Genomic DNA, 19,015 nt, shown 5'->3' on the forward strand with positions numbered 1-19,015 from the left:
TGGATTAGCACTTAATTTGTAACAACCGAGGGGGAGGGAGAGCCCTACCTGGCCATCACTACAGGAGGCCCAAGGTCCCCAGACTGTCTGAACTGCCCCTTGGCCCCAGGCATGACCAGAGAAGCTGATAATCAGAGAACCCCCAGTGACAAAAGGAGGGGAAGAGGCTGGGGAGTGTGGCTCCACGGGAAGGCAGGAAGTGACACTTTACACAGGGGGTGCCCCAGGAAGGTTTACCAGCTATCTGAGGGGAGCTGGGCTCTGTGCCCAGCTCTATGAGGGGAGCACTCGGTTAACCAAGTTCTTTACTGCAGGACTTCTTGGAACCTTGAATATGCTGATGTATATTGTGAATCTATAAAAAGGGGATGTCTAGTGCAGCGTTTCCCAAACTTATCTGACCACAGACCTTTTTTTTTTTTTTTTGCAGAGATGAGTACGCTGCACAGCTTAAAACCCTGAGCTTTAACCAGTGAGTGTCTTGAGCCCTTACCTGCACAACGGGGCCTCATGCTAAGTGCTGAGGATACTGGAATCCAAAGAAAAAGTCCCTGCTTCCAAGGAGCTATCTGTGGGAGGAAGCCACAGGAGGGGACCAGGCGGGTGAGGCCCGTGTTCAGGGCAGCCCTGGAAAGGGAGTAGAGGGCAGGGGAGGCACGGGAGCTGGAGGAAGCTTAGGGCTCCAGTGGCGAGACCACTAGAAGTGGGAGGGGGTGCGGCCGGCAGAGAGAGAAATGTGGAGAACTCCCCTCCTCAGATCCTACCCACTTGGAGCTAGCCATGCTGGGTGGTCTTTCCCATTTGAACAGTTCCTAGGGGCTTGGTCCTCAGTCCTTCCCACCCCGCACCCTCAACCACATCTCTGCTATTGAACTTGGGCTAACATCCAGAAGCCGGGGAACAGCTATGCACAAATTCAGTAATTGGAGTCATTAGCGTTGACTCAGAAATCATTTTTTTCTATGTCTCTCTCTTGGAGAAGCTTTTAAGACCCTTTAAATTGGTTAATGGAGAGTTTAGATATGAGGATGGAGCCTCGGCTTTCAGCTTCCCCTGCCCGTCTCCCTGGCTTTCCCCAACATACTCAAGGGCAAGAGTGATGAGATAATCTCCAGTATCTCTTTTATTAAACTCCCATCCATTTCTGATACAAACCTTTCACAAACGAGGATCTCGAAATCTACACTCTCTGGTACCAAGACTCCGGGGCTCAATCTCCCTCCTGTCGGCAGGACGATAATAAGGCTTTCACATAAAACTGCAGTGACAACTGTACAAAAGAGCCCTGGGCCAGGGCTCAAGAGGCAGGATTCTAGTCCTGGCCTGATGACTCACAAACCCATGGAAACAGGGCATCACTCTGCCTCCTGGGGCCTGAGTGCGCACCAAGGTCCTTTCGCAGTGAAATGTCCCATCTCAGCCCTGGCGGGTAGGAGGGCAGACGCCGCTGCCCTTGGTCTACAGTTGAGGAAACAACACAGCGAGTCAGGCCACTGCTTCAAGGGGATGTGGCCAGAACCTGGGTCTTTATACACTTCCCTCTTCTTGACTGTGCTGGCCAGGTACTTAAGGTTCTTTGGGGAGGCAGGTGGATAACTGGCCTCTTCTTTGGGATTCAAGTTGTGGTATCTCTCTGAGAACTCGCAGGCTCCATCTTTAGGGCTGAGTGAAGTGTGAAGGCCTGAAAAAGTCAAACAGTTACATCAGGCCTTTGGACACTAAGCTCCTTCCTTCCAAATCAAAGGTGAAATGGAGACAATCATGGATCTAGTGGAAATGAACAAAAGCGGCATGATTCAGCGTTTCCTGAGCTGTAGGCGTTCACGGAAGCACCCCTTTGGATCTGTGCTCCTTTATGCAATGTCACAAGGTTTTTCTCGAACTGGATTCACTATTCTTTAATATCTGTGAGACTATAATATGCTAATCACATTTTATGATATAAACAATACAAATACTAAAATTAAAAAATATTAGCTTGAATGCTACCTAAAATCCTCTTGCGAACCACCAGAGGCACACACATCAGATGCTGGCAAAAAATTATGTAGTCTGAGCCTGAGGAAACTGAGGCCAGGCAAGGGGGAAGGGAAGTGATTTCTCAAAGACAAAGGCCAAGGCAAGGACCAGGGTCTCTGGCCCCTTCAGTATAAAGTTTTCCCCAGGTCAATGAAGGAATCTTTTATGCATAGATGAAATGACTGTGAATGCATCCACAGCTCATTTGTGGGCCTATGAGAAGTGATCGGAGTCATCTATTAGCCATGTACTTGAAATGGCTCAAAAACCTAAGCTCCCATGGAATTTCCACCCCAGAAAGGGATACTGACACCCTATTTTTGTTGCCATCTCACCTCCTTCCTGCCCGCCCCTCCCTCCAGCACCAGTGAGAGGTCCTGGTGACCGCATCTTATCTCACCTTAGCCAAAACCCAGTCTGACGAGACTCCTTTCCAAGGGGTAGGGGTGTTGGGGAATGGCCCTGCTGGGGGCTCCAGGGCTGGTTCGGAGATGCCCGCTTCTACAGAGGAGGCCAAGGTTCCCTGTGCTTGAGGCATGTGGCAGGCAAGAGGCTCCTGCCAGCAGGCTCCTGTTCAGGCTGCAGAGAGAGGGGCTGGAAAACGACTTCAGTCCTCTCACTGCTAGGTCGCTGGGCCCTGGGGCTGCGAGGAGAGGGGAGAGCAACTCTTACCCTGTGTTCTTGGACTTCTACTTTGGAGCAAGGGTTTCTTAAAGGACTTGGCTCCCCTGGCATTGTTCACCAGGTCAGCCAAATTGAGTCAGGGGTGAGCAGGGCTCCCAGAGCCCTAGACTGTAAGTCAGGGCCTGGAGGCAGCCTCAGGATAGTGTCCCTCCTGATGAGTCATCTGAGAGGCCATCACATATTCAACACCTACTATGCGCCAGGCTATGCTAAGCCCTTGGCTGTGATCTCATCTAATCCTCAATGAGTCTCCAGAGATTGATTCCAAGATGGCAGAGTAGAAGGACGTGCCCTCATCTCCTCCTGTGAAAGTACCAATAACTAGCTGTTGAACAATCATCAACAGGAGGACGCGGGAACCCACCAAGAAAAGATACCCCACATCCAAAGACAAAGGAGAAGCTGCAATGAGATGGCAGAAGGGGACACAATCACAATAAAATTAAATCCCATACCCTCCAGGTGGGTGGCCTACAAACTGGAAAATAACTGTATCACAGAAGTTCTCCCACTGTTGTGAAGGTTCTGAGCCCTACATCAGGCTTCCCAGCCCAGCGAACTGGCAAAGGGACTGGGGATCCCCAGGAAATCTGACTTTGAAGGCTGGCGGGATTTGATTACAGGACTTCCACAGGACTGAGGGAAACAGAGACTCCACTCTTAAAGGGCACAAACAACCTAATGAGTTTTCAGACGTGAAGAAACAGAGGTGCAAGAACATGCAGTCCAAGTTCAGTGACAGAGCAGGAGTTAAAACTCAGGTTTGATCTGTCAAACTCAAAAAGCTGGGCTCATACCCACCACGGGAGCAGGAAGTAACAGAGAGACAGAAGGCTACCGTCACCTGCTTCTCTGTCGCAGGGTACTAAGCTCAGGGAGGGACCTGATGACTGTGATTCTCGTCTGTACCTGCTGCCTCCGTGGAGAAGAGGGCCCGCAGCCTCTCCTGGGCGGGCGTGTTCCCCAGAGCTGCTGACTGCTGGTAACATCTCATGGCCTCTCCCAGACTCTTCTGTACCCCAAGGCCCTTCTCATAGCAAATTCCCAAGTGGTATCTGCTCTGTGAGTCCTAAAGGAAGAAACGGACAGACACACAGATGCACACACACGAAGGACTGAGAACTGAAATGCTGGGAGGAATGCAGGAGGAAGGCACAGCAGTCAGCAGGCTGGTGCTTCACCCCCGCAGGGTCAGGCCCAGCCCCGACTCCCTCACTGGACCAAGGGGTCTCAACTCTGAAGAGCCAGAGGCCCAGAACAGAGGAAACAGGGATCCCTCCACCCAGAGCGATTCCAGCCAGAGCAGTGTGGAAACTTGCTGAGGATGGTACTGAGAGTGTCCAGAAGCGAAGTCTGCGAGAGGCACTCAGTCCTGCTATGGGAGCACAAGGAGTCAGGCCCCTAGGTTTGCCTGAAAGAGCCAGGAGCTGTTTCTCCTGGTAGAGGGTAGAGGCTGGGCTTCTGCAAGCCCTATATGCCTTCCTGATCTCTGCCCAAATGGTTACAAAGCCTATGTTACTGAGAACGTGTTCCTCCTCCTTTGAAAGGTTAAAATGCTTTTATCCCTTTCCCTTTGGCTCTGGGTCCTCTCTCTCTCTCGCTGAGAACTAGCAGTATCAGGTAGGGATTAGGAACCCAGTCTGTACAGCCAGATGTCTGAATTCCAGTCTTGGCTTCGCCACTTCCCAGCTGTGTAACTTCAGACATGACAGTCTATGTCTCTGTGCCTGTCTCCTCATCTGTAAAGTGGGACTAAACAGCACCAACCTTATTAACCCTGTGGTTAAGATTAAATGTGTCTTTACATGGAAAGTGTCTAGATTAGTGTTATTGTTATCACACTTGTCATTGCCCACATTGTTAATCTCTCCCTCTCTGTAATAAATATTTCCATTATATTCACCCTCCCAATCATGGTTCCATTTCTCTTCTGCCCTCTAAAGTCAAATTTCTGGAAAGTTTCTGTAACATGTAGACCAGAGTCTATGTAATAAATATGGTAGACTCATGGCTACAGGCCAGGTTAGAACACAGTCAGGTCAAAATACCCATGCTGTTATGCACATACGTGTTATACAACATCCCTTTGTGTACTTTTCCACCTGGCCTACTGGGTGACTAACACAGGCCAGGGTGTCCCCAGGATTGTCCCTCATACGTCCCGAGGCCCACCAGCTCTAGGAAGGCTCTGCAGCTATTTCATGGAAAGGCAGGCACAGAGGCTAGTACTGTTTGATGACACTGGTCCCCTTTTGACGGCTACTACAAATACTTTGGGCTTCCCATGTAGCTCAGTGGTAAAGAATTTGTCTACCAATGCAGGAGAGGTGAGTTCAATCCCTGTGTTGGGAAGATCCCCTGGAGTAGAAAATGGCAACCCACTCCAGTTTTCTTGCCCGGAAAATCTCATGGACAGAGGAGTCTGGCAGGCAAGTCCATGAGGTCACAAAGAGTCAGACATGACTGAGCATGCATGCCACCACTGCAGATACTTTGGACAACACAGAGTGAACAGAGTGAAAAAGAAGTATTCTGATGCCCAAGAGTTCACTGAAGCCATCACCATGTTGGCCAGAAAGCAAAGAGGAGCATCAGCCCTTATGCAGGGAAATTCTAGTACATGGCTACTGCTGGCTTTAATTCAGGGCTCCTGGTCCTTCAAGATACAACTCAAAAAATATATACACTGGTCAGAGACACTTGAGGATACAGCAGACCCACAGATGTCTTTTCAGTGATTCACAGTGACATAAAGCTCTGAAATTTCCTGCATTAAAAATATCTGTTTAACTCAATATTTCCTGAACCTATCTGAACATTTTTTCCTTTTATTATTTATGCTAATGCTCTCTGGAACAGACTCTGGGTCATGCTACCTGGATGCCAATCCCTAATTCATAGACAACCAGACATCCTCTACCCCCCAAACTGCTCAATGTCTTCATCTCACGTGTCTTCTGACTTCCCTGGACTAAGTTCCTTGTGATGGTACACCTGTTATGTGTGTGCTTTACAAAATGCTTTCACACTTATTATCTCAGTTAGATTCTGATCCTTACGACAACCCTGTGAAGCGGTAGGCAGGTCAGGCAGGCATTATTACTCCAATCTTAGAGATGAGGAAAAACAAGTGACCAGCTCAGTAGTATGCTAGTAAATGTCTAACAACTAGCTCTCTAAGGAGAAAAGCCCTGCTATGTAGCATTTGGCAATTCTGTGGTGCTAATGCTCCTCCCACAGCTGATTTCAAGCTAATGACAATTCTTCTACGCTCTTGTGAGCTGACATCAGCACACCACTGCCCAAGGGGCACACAGTAAGTTAGCGAGAGTTAAGGCTTGAAGCCGGCCCAATGCTCCTATCAACCTTCTTCTAAGCATGGTACCCATTCCCAAATCCCTTCCTCTATCCGATTTGACCCCCATCATGCCTGGATATGGAGACCTCATACCCCATTGTTGGCTGCAAGCCAAAGATATTTCACAGCTCTCCGCTCGTCCACGTAGGGCTCCTTGGTGAAAAGCACCCCGAGGAAAGCTTGGGCCTGTGGTCAAGGAGGAAGGAAAAAGGTATCCTGGTTACTGCCTAGTTCCACATGCCCCAAGTACCCAGGAAAGACCCTACCAATGGCACTCACCTCTCGTAAGCCTGAGTCTGCAGCCCGCTTCAGCATGGACACTGCCCTCTGCCGCTCAGGGTCCCACGAGGAGCCTGGGTCTTGTAGCAGGCACCTTGCATAGCGGTACTGAGCCAGGTTGTGGCCCTGGCTGGCAGCCAATTGGTAATAAAAGGCTGCCTGGGGTGAAGGGAAAAGTAGCCAGTCAACTGAGAACTCTGTAGGCTGCCTTTTTTTGGAATGAAGTTTTAAAAAGTTATTTTAATTAAATAATATATAATCATTGTATCAATAGATTAGTCAGAAAATACAAATAAGTCAAAAATAGAAATAAAATTCCAAGAAATCCTACCTTCTGAAGATCGTTCTCAGTTAATATTTTAGTGTACAGCCTTCCCCCATATGCTATAATATTAACATATATATACACATTATATATGTATTCACACACACATATCTAAGTGTGTGTGTGTGTGTATGTAGGGATAGAGAGAACTACACTATTTTGTAACCTATTCTTTTTTCACTTAACACTACACCCTGGTGGTTCAGTGATAAAGAATCCACCTGCCAATGCAAGAAATATAGGTTCGATCCCTGGTCAGAGAAGATCCTACATGCTGCAGATCAACCAAGCCTATGTGCCACAACTATTGAGCCTGCACTCTATAGAGTCCTGGACCTGCAATTACTGAAGCCCATGCACCCTAGAGCCCATGTTCTGCAACAAGAGAAGCCACCACGATGGCTTTGTTGTACTGCAACAAAGAGCAGCCCCCGGTCTCTGCAACTAGAGACAAGCCCATGCAACAATGAAGACCCAACACAGACAAAAATAAAGAAATAAAATAAATAAAACTGTTTAAAAAGCTGTTAGTTTAAAAAAAGTAATACACCATGAATACCTTCCCCTATAAATAAATATAGCTATAGTACATCATTTTTAAGGCCAACATAGATGTTACTAACCAATTCTCTATTGAAGGAACTTCAAATTGCTTCCTTTTTTTGGGCCATCATATACAATTCTAAGAAATAACATTCTTATGTACAGCATCTTTGCCTACCCTACTTATTAGAATTAATTAATCCATTCATCAAGGTAACATTCTAGGTCATGAGGATATAGCTGCAAAGAAGAAAGACAAGGCCCCTGGCCTTCCTGTGTTTGGAGTTTAAATTCTGAGAAGCTGGAGACTTATTTATTTTTCCCTCCAGGCTTGGAGAGAGAAGCTGGACTTTCCCAAGCCCTGCCCCCTGCTCATTTCTGCAGGTCACTATGGGCAACGCAGCACAGCAATGGGCCTGGGGGCAGGAGGAGGTGCGGTACCTTGCTGGGGTCCCTGGGGGTGCCCCTGCCATGCTCGTGACACAAGCCCACGTTGTACTGTGCTTTGCTGTAGCCGCGGTCTGCTGCTTTCTGGAAATAAGAAAAGGCTGCCATGTAGTCCCCATTCTTCATGTTCTCTGTCCCTGTAAGAAAGCACAGGGTGTAAACACAGTTTCCTCTGTGAACTTCCCTACATCCTCAGTCAGATACCCAGAGGCTCCTTCCTTTCTTTTTTGTGCTAGACACTTTGCATGTATGTATTTCCATCCTCTGAGTATTTCCATCCTATACTCCATCCTTCTCTTGGGAACAGCATCCTAATTTCCCTTTGGGAACAGCCCTCCCCGCAGTGCTGTCAATCAGTGTGTGTCTGCTCTTCCCAACCAATGAGACCCTCTCTAAGGAATCTGAATCTGAATCTTGAATCTGATCTCTCCTGTTGCAACAGGATAGAGAACAGCCCCTGCAGGTTATTCTGATGGCAGCACTCTGCAGACACTGATGCTCAGTTACTACCCTCTAGATTTCTGGAGCCTCTCTGATTCCTGTCCTTTCTGATTCCTTGGCAGGAAGCTATAGATCCCAATAGATTCCTTTTGTGCTTAGGTTAGCCAAAGTGGGTTTAGGCTGCTTGTCACCAATGTAAGATAACTGATAGAGCTGATACTGTTAATCCTGCTTTATGAGAAAACTGTGAGAGATAATATAAGAGAGCCCAGCTCCAAAGCCCATGTTCTTTTTATCATCCGAACAAAAAGGAAAACAGGGAAGAGGCTGGGCACGGCCTACTCTCAACTCTAAGCCTGTTTTTCCTGCCTGGGATGCCTTTTTCTGCCTCCATCATCAGGCCGTCCCAACCTGCTTCTGCTCTAGAATCTTCAGACCACACTCAAGCTTTAAACACTCTTCTGGCACTTACTTCATATATAAGCCTTTTTCTAGGAACTAAACTGTTTCGAGAGTACAAGCCCTGTCTCCTCAATTAGACTGTAAAATCCCGGAGGCAGAAGCAGAAAAAGAATGTAGAAGAAATAACTCTGCATAGGGTGAAAGCTCTATACAGATGCAAAATATGATTATGGCTTACGCTCCCTTTGTGCTCTGCCACAGTGCTGAGCACTTGCTGAATAAATGAATATGTATATGAAGGAAGGAATGGGCAAGAAAATTCTCAGAAGACTGTCTGCCCATCAAAAATCACAAAAAGCTAATGAGGTGGAAGCTGGGTTCCATTCAGCTAGCAGTGAATGAGTCACCTCCTGACTGCCTGAAAACTCACTGTCAAGGGTTCACAGAGCCCTCTGTCCTTGAGGAGGAGACTCCAGAGGGCAAAGGATTCTACCCTGTCTCCATTCCCCACACTGGCTCCTCTGCCTCTAACCTAGACCAAGTCACTATCACATTTTGTTTAACCCTCAGCTCCAAGCTAGTTTCCTGTTTCCCTTCTGGCATTCCTATGATCCACATCTGTCTACACAGCAGGCAGAAATTTTTTCTTTTTTTTTTTTTAATTTGGCTGTACTTACATCATGCAGGATCTAATTCCCTGACCAGGGATCGAAAGAAGGCTCCCTGAATTGGGAGCACAGAGTCTTTACCTCACTAGACCACCAAGGAAGTCCCACAGGCAGAGAGATCTTTGAAAAAGTAGATCAGATCACATCACTGCCCCCGCTTCCTGCTGCAGTACAAAAGCCCTCCAGTGGCTTCCTGTCTTACCCACTGTGGCTCAGAGGTCTGATCTGATCTGGCCCCTGCCTGTTTCTCTAATTTCATCTCTTTCTACTCTCCTGGTGATCCCTGAGCTCCAGCCACATTCACCGTTTTTTCCCTTTAAACAAAACTCAATCCTGCCTCAGGACCTTTGCACTTGCTATTCCCACAGCTTGAAAGCTTTCTCCAAACAGAAACAAGACTGGCTTATTTTTGTCAGCCAGGTCAAGGATCTTTCCATCTATGATTCAGTCAGATCAAGGCCTTCCAGATCAGAGCTGCTCCTTGCCCAAGTCACTAATGCATCCCCCTGTGTAATTTTCTCCATAAGATTTATTATCAACTGAAATTCTCTTTTTTGTTTGTCAATTTTTGTTTTTCTCTTCCTCAGCTCACACAACAGCTCCATGAGAGTAAGGACTTTGTCTTGTGAATCACCGTGTCTCCAACAACTAAAACAGGGCTTAGCAAAGGTGACTGTTTAATACATCTGTACTGAATGAATCCCAGCCTTTTACCCACAGGCTCATTAGACTCCAAGAGATGCTGCTGGGGGTCTGGGTCTCCACATGAGAAGGCCTGAAACAAGCCAGGTCACTGTGGTGAATAGGACAAATGTTGAGAGGTATCTGGGTCTCCAGATGTGGGTAAGTAAGGGCACTTGAGGGCCTGCACCAAACCTCAGGAGACTGTCTTTGCCTAAGTGTGGCAAAAAATTCAAGGTATCATTGCAAGATTTTTCTCCTTCTTACACAGTAACAGAATTTCCAGGTAAGCACATGGTCGTTCAGCTAATGACTACATTTCCCAGGCTCCTCTGAGACTAGATATAACTTCAAGTCTTCATTCTGGACAATAATCTGTGCAACTTCTAGGTTGGGAAGGAGTGGTTCTTCAGCTTTCTCACCTTTCCCCTTCCAGCTGGATAGTATTTGCATATGAGGCAAATGGGACCTTTAGCCTGTTTTAAGAATGGCAGAACTATTGGACTGAGACTAGGTCCCTGACACCACTGAGCCATTATGCCAGCTTTGGTCGACATACCTTGGAGAAAACAAACTCTCTCATGTTTATTTCGGAGAAGGCAATGGCACCCCACTCCAGTATTCTTGCCTGAAAAATACCATGGACAGAGGAGCCTGGTAGGCTGCAGTCCATGGGGTTGCTAAGAGTTGGACTCAACTGAGTGATTTCACTTTCACTTTTCACTTTCATGCATTGGAGACGGAAATGGCAACCCGCTCCAGTGTTCTTGCCTGGAGAATCCCAGGGACGGGGAAGCCTGGTGGGCTGCTGTCTATGGGGTCACACAGAGTCAGACACGACTGAAGCAACTTAGCAGCATGTTTATTTATGTTATTATTAGGCCATTTGCTGCCCTGACCTTATTTGACCTACCCCATATCTTTCCCATTTTCCCATCTGCCTTCCTTGAGGCAGGGTCCACCCAGTTACCTAGGAAGTTGAAAGCGATGGAAACACTGAGCTGGAAGAGCTGCTGAATGGAAGTCATGGCCTCCTCGAGGGAAAGACTTTTTGATTTCTCTTGTTCCTGGGGAAGAAACATAGACTCATCATGGGACAGTTCCCTGGGAGTGCTGCCTGTCTAGGGAAATGTTACGGGGATCCAGGTGGCCACATCTGGACAATACCTGCTTTTCGTCAGTGGGCTGAGGTTGGGCCGGCTTTGCCTTGGACTTGAAGCTACTGCTGGCATGCAGGAAGCTGATGTCACTGGGATCTGCAAGGGAAAGGGCAAAGGAGGAAGGTGTTATTTCTTTTTTCTCCCACTCTCCCAGTGCCCCCAGCCTTCCAGCCAGCACCACCGCCAAGAACCAAAATAATTCCAAATTGCCCCAGAAAGCATGAGGACTCACAAGAATGACAATTCCCTTAGCTGGCATATGCAGCAACAAAAGTCCATCTGCCCAATTCCCCACCCCCACCCCACCCCACCCCACCACAGATCTTCTGCTTTTAGTAGCTGGGGCCATACCTTCCTCAGAGGGATCCTGATGCCTGGCTGCTCTCAAGGAGCTGGGTGAAGCGACGCTTTTAGGCTGAGTGGAGGATTCATCCTGGCCCAGCCTGCATTCCCCGAGATCAGTGTGCCTGGGAGCTGGGCTATCAGGGCTGGGCAGAATGTGCCTCCGCAGTGCTAGAAAGAGCCAGTGAGAACAGTCACACCAGAAGGGGATCAGTTCAGGGCTTCCCTGGCCATCCAGAGGTTAAGACTCTGTGTTTCCAATGCAGGGGGCGTCGGTTCGCCCGGTTGGGGAACTAAGATCCCACATGTGATACAGCCAAATAAATAAAATTAAAAAAAAAAAAAGAAGAAGAAGGGGATCGGTTTCCTCTACTGGGACTGACTGAGCTCTCCCTGAGATTTTAGGGGCCAAAGGAAGAATCTGGAAACTCCTGAGATATGTCCATCACATGCCTCCTCCTCCATTTCCTTGGCTGGCTTCCCTCCACTGGGGTGGAAAGAGGCCCACATTTCTGCTGATACCCACATCCCTCAAGCATAAATCTCTCCTTGGCTTGAATTCTTTCAGCCGCAGGGAGGCATCTACTTTATTCACTCTTCTAGCCCGGCACTTAGCACTTGGTTTGATGGTAATATTGATAATGATTGTAGTCATAATAATAAAGGCAAGAACTTAAAGTGATACTTACTGAGTGCTTACTACATGCCAGGCACTGTTCTAAGTCCTCCACATGTATTGACTCATTTAGTCCTTCCAAGAAACCTATGGGGTGTGTTTTATTATTTCCTCATTTTACAGGTGAAAAAACGGAGGCACAGGAAGTTAAGTGATTCATCAAGGGATTGCCCTGGTGGTCCAGTGATTAAGAATCCACCTTCCAATGCAGGGAACACATGTTTGATCCCTGGTCTGGGAACTAAGAACCCACGTGCTCTAGGGCACTGAGTACTGCAACTAATACCAAACATGGCCAAAAATAAGTAATTTTTTTTTTTAAGTAATTTGTTCAGGGACACAAAACTAGTTTCAGCAGTTCTGGGCTGGAATCCTGACAGTATGACTCTAGACCTGTAACCATGACACTGCACTGCACTGCCTCTGTTCCATGGCACATGATAGCCATTCAATAAGGTGGCTCAGTTGGTAAAGAATCCACCAGCAACTGCTGGTGGGTACTGCTTGCAATACAGGAGACCAGAGCTCGATCCCTGAGTCAGGAAGATCCCCTAGAGAAGGTAATGGCAACCCATTCCAGTATTCTTGCCTGGAAAATCCCATGGACAGATAAGCCTGGCGGGCTATAGTCCATGGGGTCACAAAAGTTGGAAACAACTTAGCAACTAAGCCACCACCACAAAGATTCACTTTTTAATGAATGACTAACCAGAGAATAACCTAAATGGCTGAGAACTGGGCAGAGAGCCACACCTAGAATCTAAAATCTCCTGGACCCCTGCACGGCTCCCTCCATGGAAGGTGAGGGGAGGACCCTGGAGACAGGTGTGGCCCACACCCTGGGTGGATAGAACTTCCTCCCATTCCCCTTCCTCTGACTGCAGATAGGAAAGGCAAGGAGCCTCTGATGGCTCTTTTCCTGAGGTGTGTCCAGAGATGCTTCCTAGCCCAGAGAAACTCCCAGCCCAGCCATTCTGTCCCTGGGACCGAGAACTCACAGGAACAAGGGTGCCTCAAGGGAGATGAGAGGAAGCGGTCCAACGGACTGCACCAAGAGCAGTGCTCCACTCGCCAAGGTCCTGCTGGCAGGGATGTCTGGAAGTGGATCTGCCTCGCCAGCTGCAGGGCCAATACGGCCAGAGTGCCCTGGGGAAGACAGCATATAATGGACACAGCTCTCCATCGATCAACTCCTGCAGTCCAATGCCACTCCCTTGAGAAGCCTTTCCTGATTTCTGGCTGTGACCGATTGCCCACCACACACTCTCACAAGCACCCAAACTTCCCCTGTGGAGCCCAGATCACACTGGTACTTAAACAGTCATCTCTGCAATTATCCATCAAGGTCTGTCTCTCCTGTTAGTCTCTAAGCACTACAAGGGCAGGAACCATGTCTGTTTTGCTCACCTATGTATTCCTAATAGACCATAGATATAGTCTAGTAGATATAGACTTATCTATCCATCTATCTATATAATCTAGTAGATACAGGCACCTAATAGATACAGCACTAATAAATAAATGTTGAATAGATGAATGAGTGAGTGACTGAATAAACAAGGTCAGGCTTTTTCACATGCGCAGTAGTGACAGAGCTCAGGGGTGACATCAGGACCCCTGAGATCCAGACCCAGTTTATAGAAGGACTCACTACAGGATCACCCTAGGGTTCATATCATTGACACAATGGGAAAACCCCCCTCTCCAGGATGTGTTGTGCCCCTAGGCCACAGCTCCCCAGCGAGAAGCGCCCTTGGTGTGGAGACATTCCAGGCTCAGCTCTGCTGATGACACCAAATTAAAGATTAGAAATCTGAGGCTCAGAGAGGTCAAACCTCGTGCCCAAAGTACATAGCATGAAAGGGAGAGGGATGAGAAATGATGGACATGAGAATGATGTGAGTGCCAACTTCATTTAGAGTATCTTAAAAACAGAACCTGAGAGGCAAAGATTCTGCCCTGATAGACCTCCTGTCAGCTCATGTTACTAAACCTCTGTCTTTATAGATCAGAGTCAACAAATATTTACTAAGTAACTGTTACAGGCCAGGATGTGTACTGAGTGCTTTCACAAGCTATACTAGATACAGCAACCAAGGCACAGACCATAGTAGCTAACAGCATGAGCTCCAGAGTAAAATCTGGTTCTTCTACTTAATAGCTGTGTGCTCTTAAGAGTGTTACCTAAACTTTCAGAGCCTGAGTTTCCTCATCTATAAAATGAATATTATATTTCCTCTGTAAAGCTTTGTAAGGATTAATATACAGAGAATCTATTAATAAATAAAAAGTTAGCTATTTAGTAATATTTAGTTGTAAGCGTCATGAAGGGAAGAATCATATCTACTTTGTTCTCTGATATGTCCCTAAGGCATAGCAAAAAATGCCTGGCTCAATGAAGGTGTTCAATAAATCTTTACTGAATAAATGGAGGATTACATACAAGGGGAGCAGGGGGAACAGGATCAGCAATATCTCCCCAAATATGCTCCAACACCATGGGTTACTCAAATTTTGAGTGTGGGCACATTGATGCCCTAGCTCTTGTTTCTAGGCTACACTTCCATACAGGATCATTCTCATCCACAATGAAGGTCAAGGAAAGGACTGGGGAAGCCTTACCCATGATATGGCATCCCACAATGTGTTCCGGGAGCCACGAGCAGACATCCACTGGAAGGCATCCTTCCATCCATGGGACTTTGGGCCCCTGCTTGTGCCTGGGCCAGGGCAGTGGGGGCTGGACCTAGATGTAACAGAGGCTATCAAGTTCTGGCCTAAGTGAGGGTAGAGGGAGGCCAGGGAGCACATGGGTGACAGAATGGCAGTATCTCACCTGTCAAAACTGGGCACAGGAACCAGCAGGTTGGAGGAGGTAGCCTGGGGCCCATCTGGGCTCGAGGACTTGGGGGTCACCCCACGAAGGCCAGGTCCCAGCAGACGGGGAAGAGCTGTACAGGGCAAGGATCAGTTACTTTGACATGAACGGGATTGAGGCAAGGACGTATCCACCAGTCTTCCCTCTGACCCTTGACAGAGCCCCACCCCAGGAACCCAGGAAACACTGGCACTTGCTTCTGCAGAGCTTCTTTAACAAGGATACACGTAAGAATCTTTTGCCTACAACAGATTCCAGCGTGCCACCCCAGAACCAAACAAACCAGGATCATTCAGGGTTGAGCTATTTTGAAAAAGTTCCCTGGGTGATTTCTAGTGCCCTTCTGATAACCACTATTCTAAAAAGACCATTCATTCAAACACAAACTCTCGCTCACAGTTTGGAGCGCTTTGTCTCTATAAATCTTGCGTCTTTCCATTGGCTCCGCCCACTCTGCTGCTCATCTTTCCTGTACTCTGCGCACTAACTCCGGCTACTTGACTCCTCCCCTTCCAATAACTCCACCAACTCCTAGGCTCTACGCTCCACCTTCTTCCCACTAACCACTCCCACACCTCAAATTCCAAAGACACCCCCCCGCCCCCGCCAGACACAGATTGTAGCCCCGCCCCTTACGACGCTACCTCTCCTCCGCTCTAGCACCGCCCACTATTGCTTTTGGCTTGATCCTCCTGGCCGCACACTCCTCAGTTTCAAGTCTCAGGTGCCGTTTAAGATCCGGGGCTCCGACGTCCCTTACCTCGGCCCAGGAGTCCCGGCAGCCGCCACATGTCGTCGCCAGCACCATAGAGCTCGCGGCCGAAAGAGGGAGGCCAAACCACGGGACAACGGCTAGAGTGGCCGCTGTGGCGCCCTCCGAGTGGCCAAGTCCCCTAGAAAGCTCGCTGTCAGCCAATTAGAGGGGAGCCCAGCCGGAAGCACGGCAATCAGCGAAAGGAAGTGGGAGTGTAGGCGTATTTGGGGGTAGCGGAGAGGTGAACTGCGACAAGGGCACGGGGATGTTGCCCCAGTATCCTGTGGAAGAGGTGTCATTTGCTGGCTGCACAAGAATGGGGGGATCGCACAGAGACACGGGGTGGCAGGTGGCGAAGCTGAACCGCCTCAGAAACAGGACCGTTGAGAAGCAGGGCGAGAGCGGCCTCTGTGGTGCTGGACGACCTCGCAGACCCCGTGGAGGCTCAAGGGAGAACAATCTTCCCCAGGCCCCGAGGCTAGAGATGGGAGACACCAGACCCAGTGGGTGGAGGAGAGGAGCCTTAGGGTGCGACGGAGTAAAACAGTAGTCCGAGCTTTCCGCCCGGGGCCATCAGCTTGGAGTTGGAGACCCGGCTCGACTTGATAGGAGATGAAAAACTGCACGTGGGGTTCCGATTCGACTCTGGCTCGGCTTTGTCTCACTGTATACCCTCCGGCCGAGCCCTTCCTTTGTCAGTGCCTCAGTCTGCCCCATGATAGGGTCAGATGGAGTGATCTCACCTGGTCCTTCCTGGTTTGACGGGAACAAATTTCTGGTTTGAATTGCTGCTTTCAAAGAGGAGACTGGCCCCCTCCTGGCCGCCTGTTAATCAGAGCTCTTATCTTCAGTCTAAGCCAGTGTTATCTGTGTATTCTTTCGTTGGGCAAAGAATCAATCCTCTTTCCCCACAGTTGAATCCATGAAATAAAGGATCTCAAATTCAAATGTAAGTTGCTCACACTTTCTCCCTCCTCCCCTCTCCCTGGCAGGTGACTTCTGGGTTGGTGGAAGTCTCTATCTGAGGTAAAAGAGTACCTGGGGGCGGGTAGTGGGGGGTACCTACCTTTAGACCCAGGCATGTGTTATGACAGGTATGTTGATTTGTTTGGCAAATTTTGAGCCATGTGTCAGCCACCATCCTAGAATCTGAGAAGACTGATGAGTAAAAGGTATTTATAGCCTCCAGGAAGACATGGTCTAGTATTTTAAGAGTGGCCTCTGAAGCAGCCCACTCCAGTACTCTTGCCTGGAAAACTCCATGGACTGAGGAGCCTGGTAGGTTACAGTCCATGGGGTCCCAAAGAGTGGGACAGGACTCACCGACTTCACTTTCACTTTCTGGAGTTCCACAAATGGTTCGAATCCCAGCCTTCTTATTTCCTGTTTCGTATTCTTGGGCGGTTTACTTAACCACTTTAAGCCTCGGGTTCTTGATCTATAAAATAGGAAAAATAATACCTCATGCAGTTGTGAGGCTTAAATAACACATTTTAAATGTTTAGTTCCCAACAGATAGTAAAAGCCTAGTAAGTGTAAGTTGGCGTTAGTACAGCAGTAGAGGAAGTGAATAGGCCAAAGGCATAGATATGTTCCAATAGAAGCATGAGCACTGGATTATTGGATACCATGGAAGAATTCAGAAAAGTAGTGCATTTGAGCTGGACCTTTAAATACGAGTAAGAATTCACCAGGTGAAGGGAGAAGGGAAAAAGGATTGCAAGCACAAGAAACTGATGGAGGCCTAGAAGTGTTAATATTGGGAAACTTCAGAAATACGCTTGCTTTGGAATTTGGGGCAGCCACCTTTCACATTCCTTGTGTTGCTGCATCAAAGTAAAATAACAAGCATGCTGGTTCAGGTCTCTTCTTCCTCCTAAGAACTTCTGCCTCCTTCCTTTCAGCGAGAGATGGGGAGGGGGAGTTGGTTTCATTCCTCAAGGCTCAGCCACCTCCAGTTCTTTAGTGACAACTCCTCACCTCCAGTTCTTTAGTGACAACTCCTCAACTGTTCTTCTCCACTTTTCCCAATTCCTGTAGCACTTAGTTTCTTACCACACAATTTAGCAGTAATTATATGTTGTCCTGTTATTTAATTATCTCATTTGTGTAAGTCTAGTCTCCCCTGTTCTCTCCCTCAGGGCAGGGATGGCATTTTCCCATTTTGCGTTCCACATAAGGCTTGACACAAACTGTCAATCTACAGAAGGTGTTCGAAAGATACCCATTGAGTTGACTAGACACTTTGTGCTGATGATTACTTCAGATAAGACCACCAGACCTCAGTCATGGGATTTATTGATTTAAGCGGAAATGTATTTATTCCACATACACTGAAGGCCCTCCGTGTTTAAAATGAGTTGAAAAATTTTGAAGATGATGTCTAGTCCTATTTGTAGAATGGTATTTCGGTGTCCCTTGTCTCTAGAAGCCCGTGAACACTAACAGACCATTTGAGTGAGGGGTACTTGGCGAGGGCAGCTGTCGTCCTCACTGATAGGCCAGATCACCTGTTTAGCACTGCCCAGGGGAGTACTATCGGAGATGACACCTTTGTTCCCTTGCCTTTACCTTGGCCTGAACTTCTAGGCCCAAGCCATTAGCCTTTCTCTTCTGCTCCCAAGGTTGCTCTGTGTTGCCTTGCAGCTCTGCAAATCCTTCTACAAAGGTAAGCTGTCTCACTTACATTGGGAACTTACTGCCCAAATGTCCAGTTAATCACCTTTTGTTGATATCAATGTATAGTCAACACAGTGAATGTTCTAGACATTTGTTGTTGCCTTCATTCTGTAGACGTTCTTAATTTGCATTCATCAAGTATATGAGAGCTTATTCTGTGTTGGGGAATGTCCTGAGTGTATAACAATTTTTAAAAACTGGATGTGACCCCTGCCTTCATGGAGACAGTAGTCTGGCAGGGTAAGCAAATTCATAGACAATTAAAATCCCAAATTGTCCTTTAGTTATATATTGCAGCACAGCAAACTCTCCAAAATTTAGTGGCTTAAAACAATCATGTTATCATCTCTTGCAGTTCTGTGAATTGACTGGGCTCAGCTGGGCAATTTTGCTAGTCTCACTTGGGGTCTGTCGTGAGGTGGCAGTCAGATGGCAGCTGGGGCTGGAGTCATATGAAGACTCAACTAGGCCTCTTTCTTCATGTAGTCCCAGGGCCTCTCCAGCTGGGTAGCTGAACTTCATAAATAGTGGCTCAGAGCTTCTAAATGTACAGAAGTGGGAACTGCCAGGCTTCTTCAGGCTTAGGCCTGGAACCTGCCCAGGGTCACTTCTTCACTCAGTTGGTTAAAACAATTCACAGGGTCACCCGAGCATCAGTGTTTGAGGGGAAGACAAAAGG

At 47.8% G+C, this 19,015-nt stretch overlaps 1 protein-coding gene across 2 annotated transcripts; it reads right to left on the minus strand.

Annotated features, from left to right (window-relative positions):
* Window positions 1-1,100: 1,100 nt before the first annotated feature.
* On the minus strand, window positions 1,101-16,600 carry DELE1 (DAP3 binding cell death enhancer 1). 2 transcript variants are annotated; one of them, XM_027546134.1, is made up of 13 exons: window positions 15,664-16,600; window positions 14,862-14,976; window positions 14,648-14,771; window positions 13,024-13,171; window positions 11,359-11,520; window positions 11,015-11,103; window positions 10,818-10,914; window positions 7,650-7,792; window positions 6,341-6,499; window positions 6,155-6,247; window positions 3,613-3,772; window positions 2,420-2,662; window positions 1,101-1,681 (listed from the first exon to the last, which is right to left on the minus strand). In XM_027546134.1, exons 1-12 carry the CDS (start codon window positions 15,692-15,694, stop codon window positions 2,421-2,423), a joined length of 1,563 nt encoding a protein of 520 aa, XP_027401935.1. In that variant the 5' UTR covers window positions 15,695-16,600; the 3' UTR covers window positions 1,101-1,681; window position 2,420. The 2 variants fall into 2 exon arrangements, with proteins under 2 accessions (XP_027401935.1, XP_027401934.1); XM_027546133.1 differs by lacking the exon at window positions 2,420-2,662.
* Between the last annotated feature and the right edge of the window lie 2,415 nt (window positions 16,601-19,015).

The sequence above is a fragment of the Bos indicus x Bos taurus genome, chromosome 7, assembly GCF_003369695.1.
Source record: "Bos indicus x Bos taurus breed Angus x Brahman F1 hybrid chromosome 7, Bos_hybrid_MaternalHap_v2.0, whole genome shotgun sequence".
In the NCBI taxonomy this organism is placed as follows: Eukaryota; Metazoa; Chordata; class Mammalia; order Artiodactyla; family Bovidae; genus Bos; species Bos indicus x Bos taurus.

What these genes read in the sequence shown, in the direction of transcription:
- DELE1 (XM_027546133.1), bottom strand. Translation starts at nt 15,694, where the DNA reads ATGTGGCGGCTGCCGGGACTCCTGGGCCGAG. An exon ending in TCAGGATCCCTCTGAGGAAG is followed by an intron (nt 11,104 to 11,358) that starts GTATGGCCCCAG and finishes TTTCCCTTGCAG; the next exon opens with ATCCCAGTGACATCAGCTTC. An exon ending in CTTCTCCACGGAGGCAGCAG is followed by an intron (nt 1,682 to 3,612) that starts GTACAGACGAGA and finishes TGACTTTTTCAG; the next exon opens with GCCTTCACACTTCACTCAGC.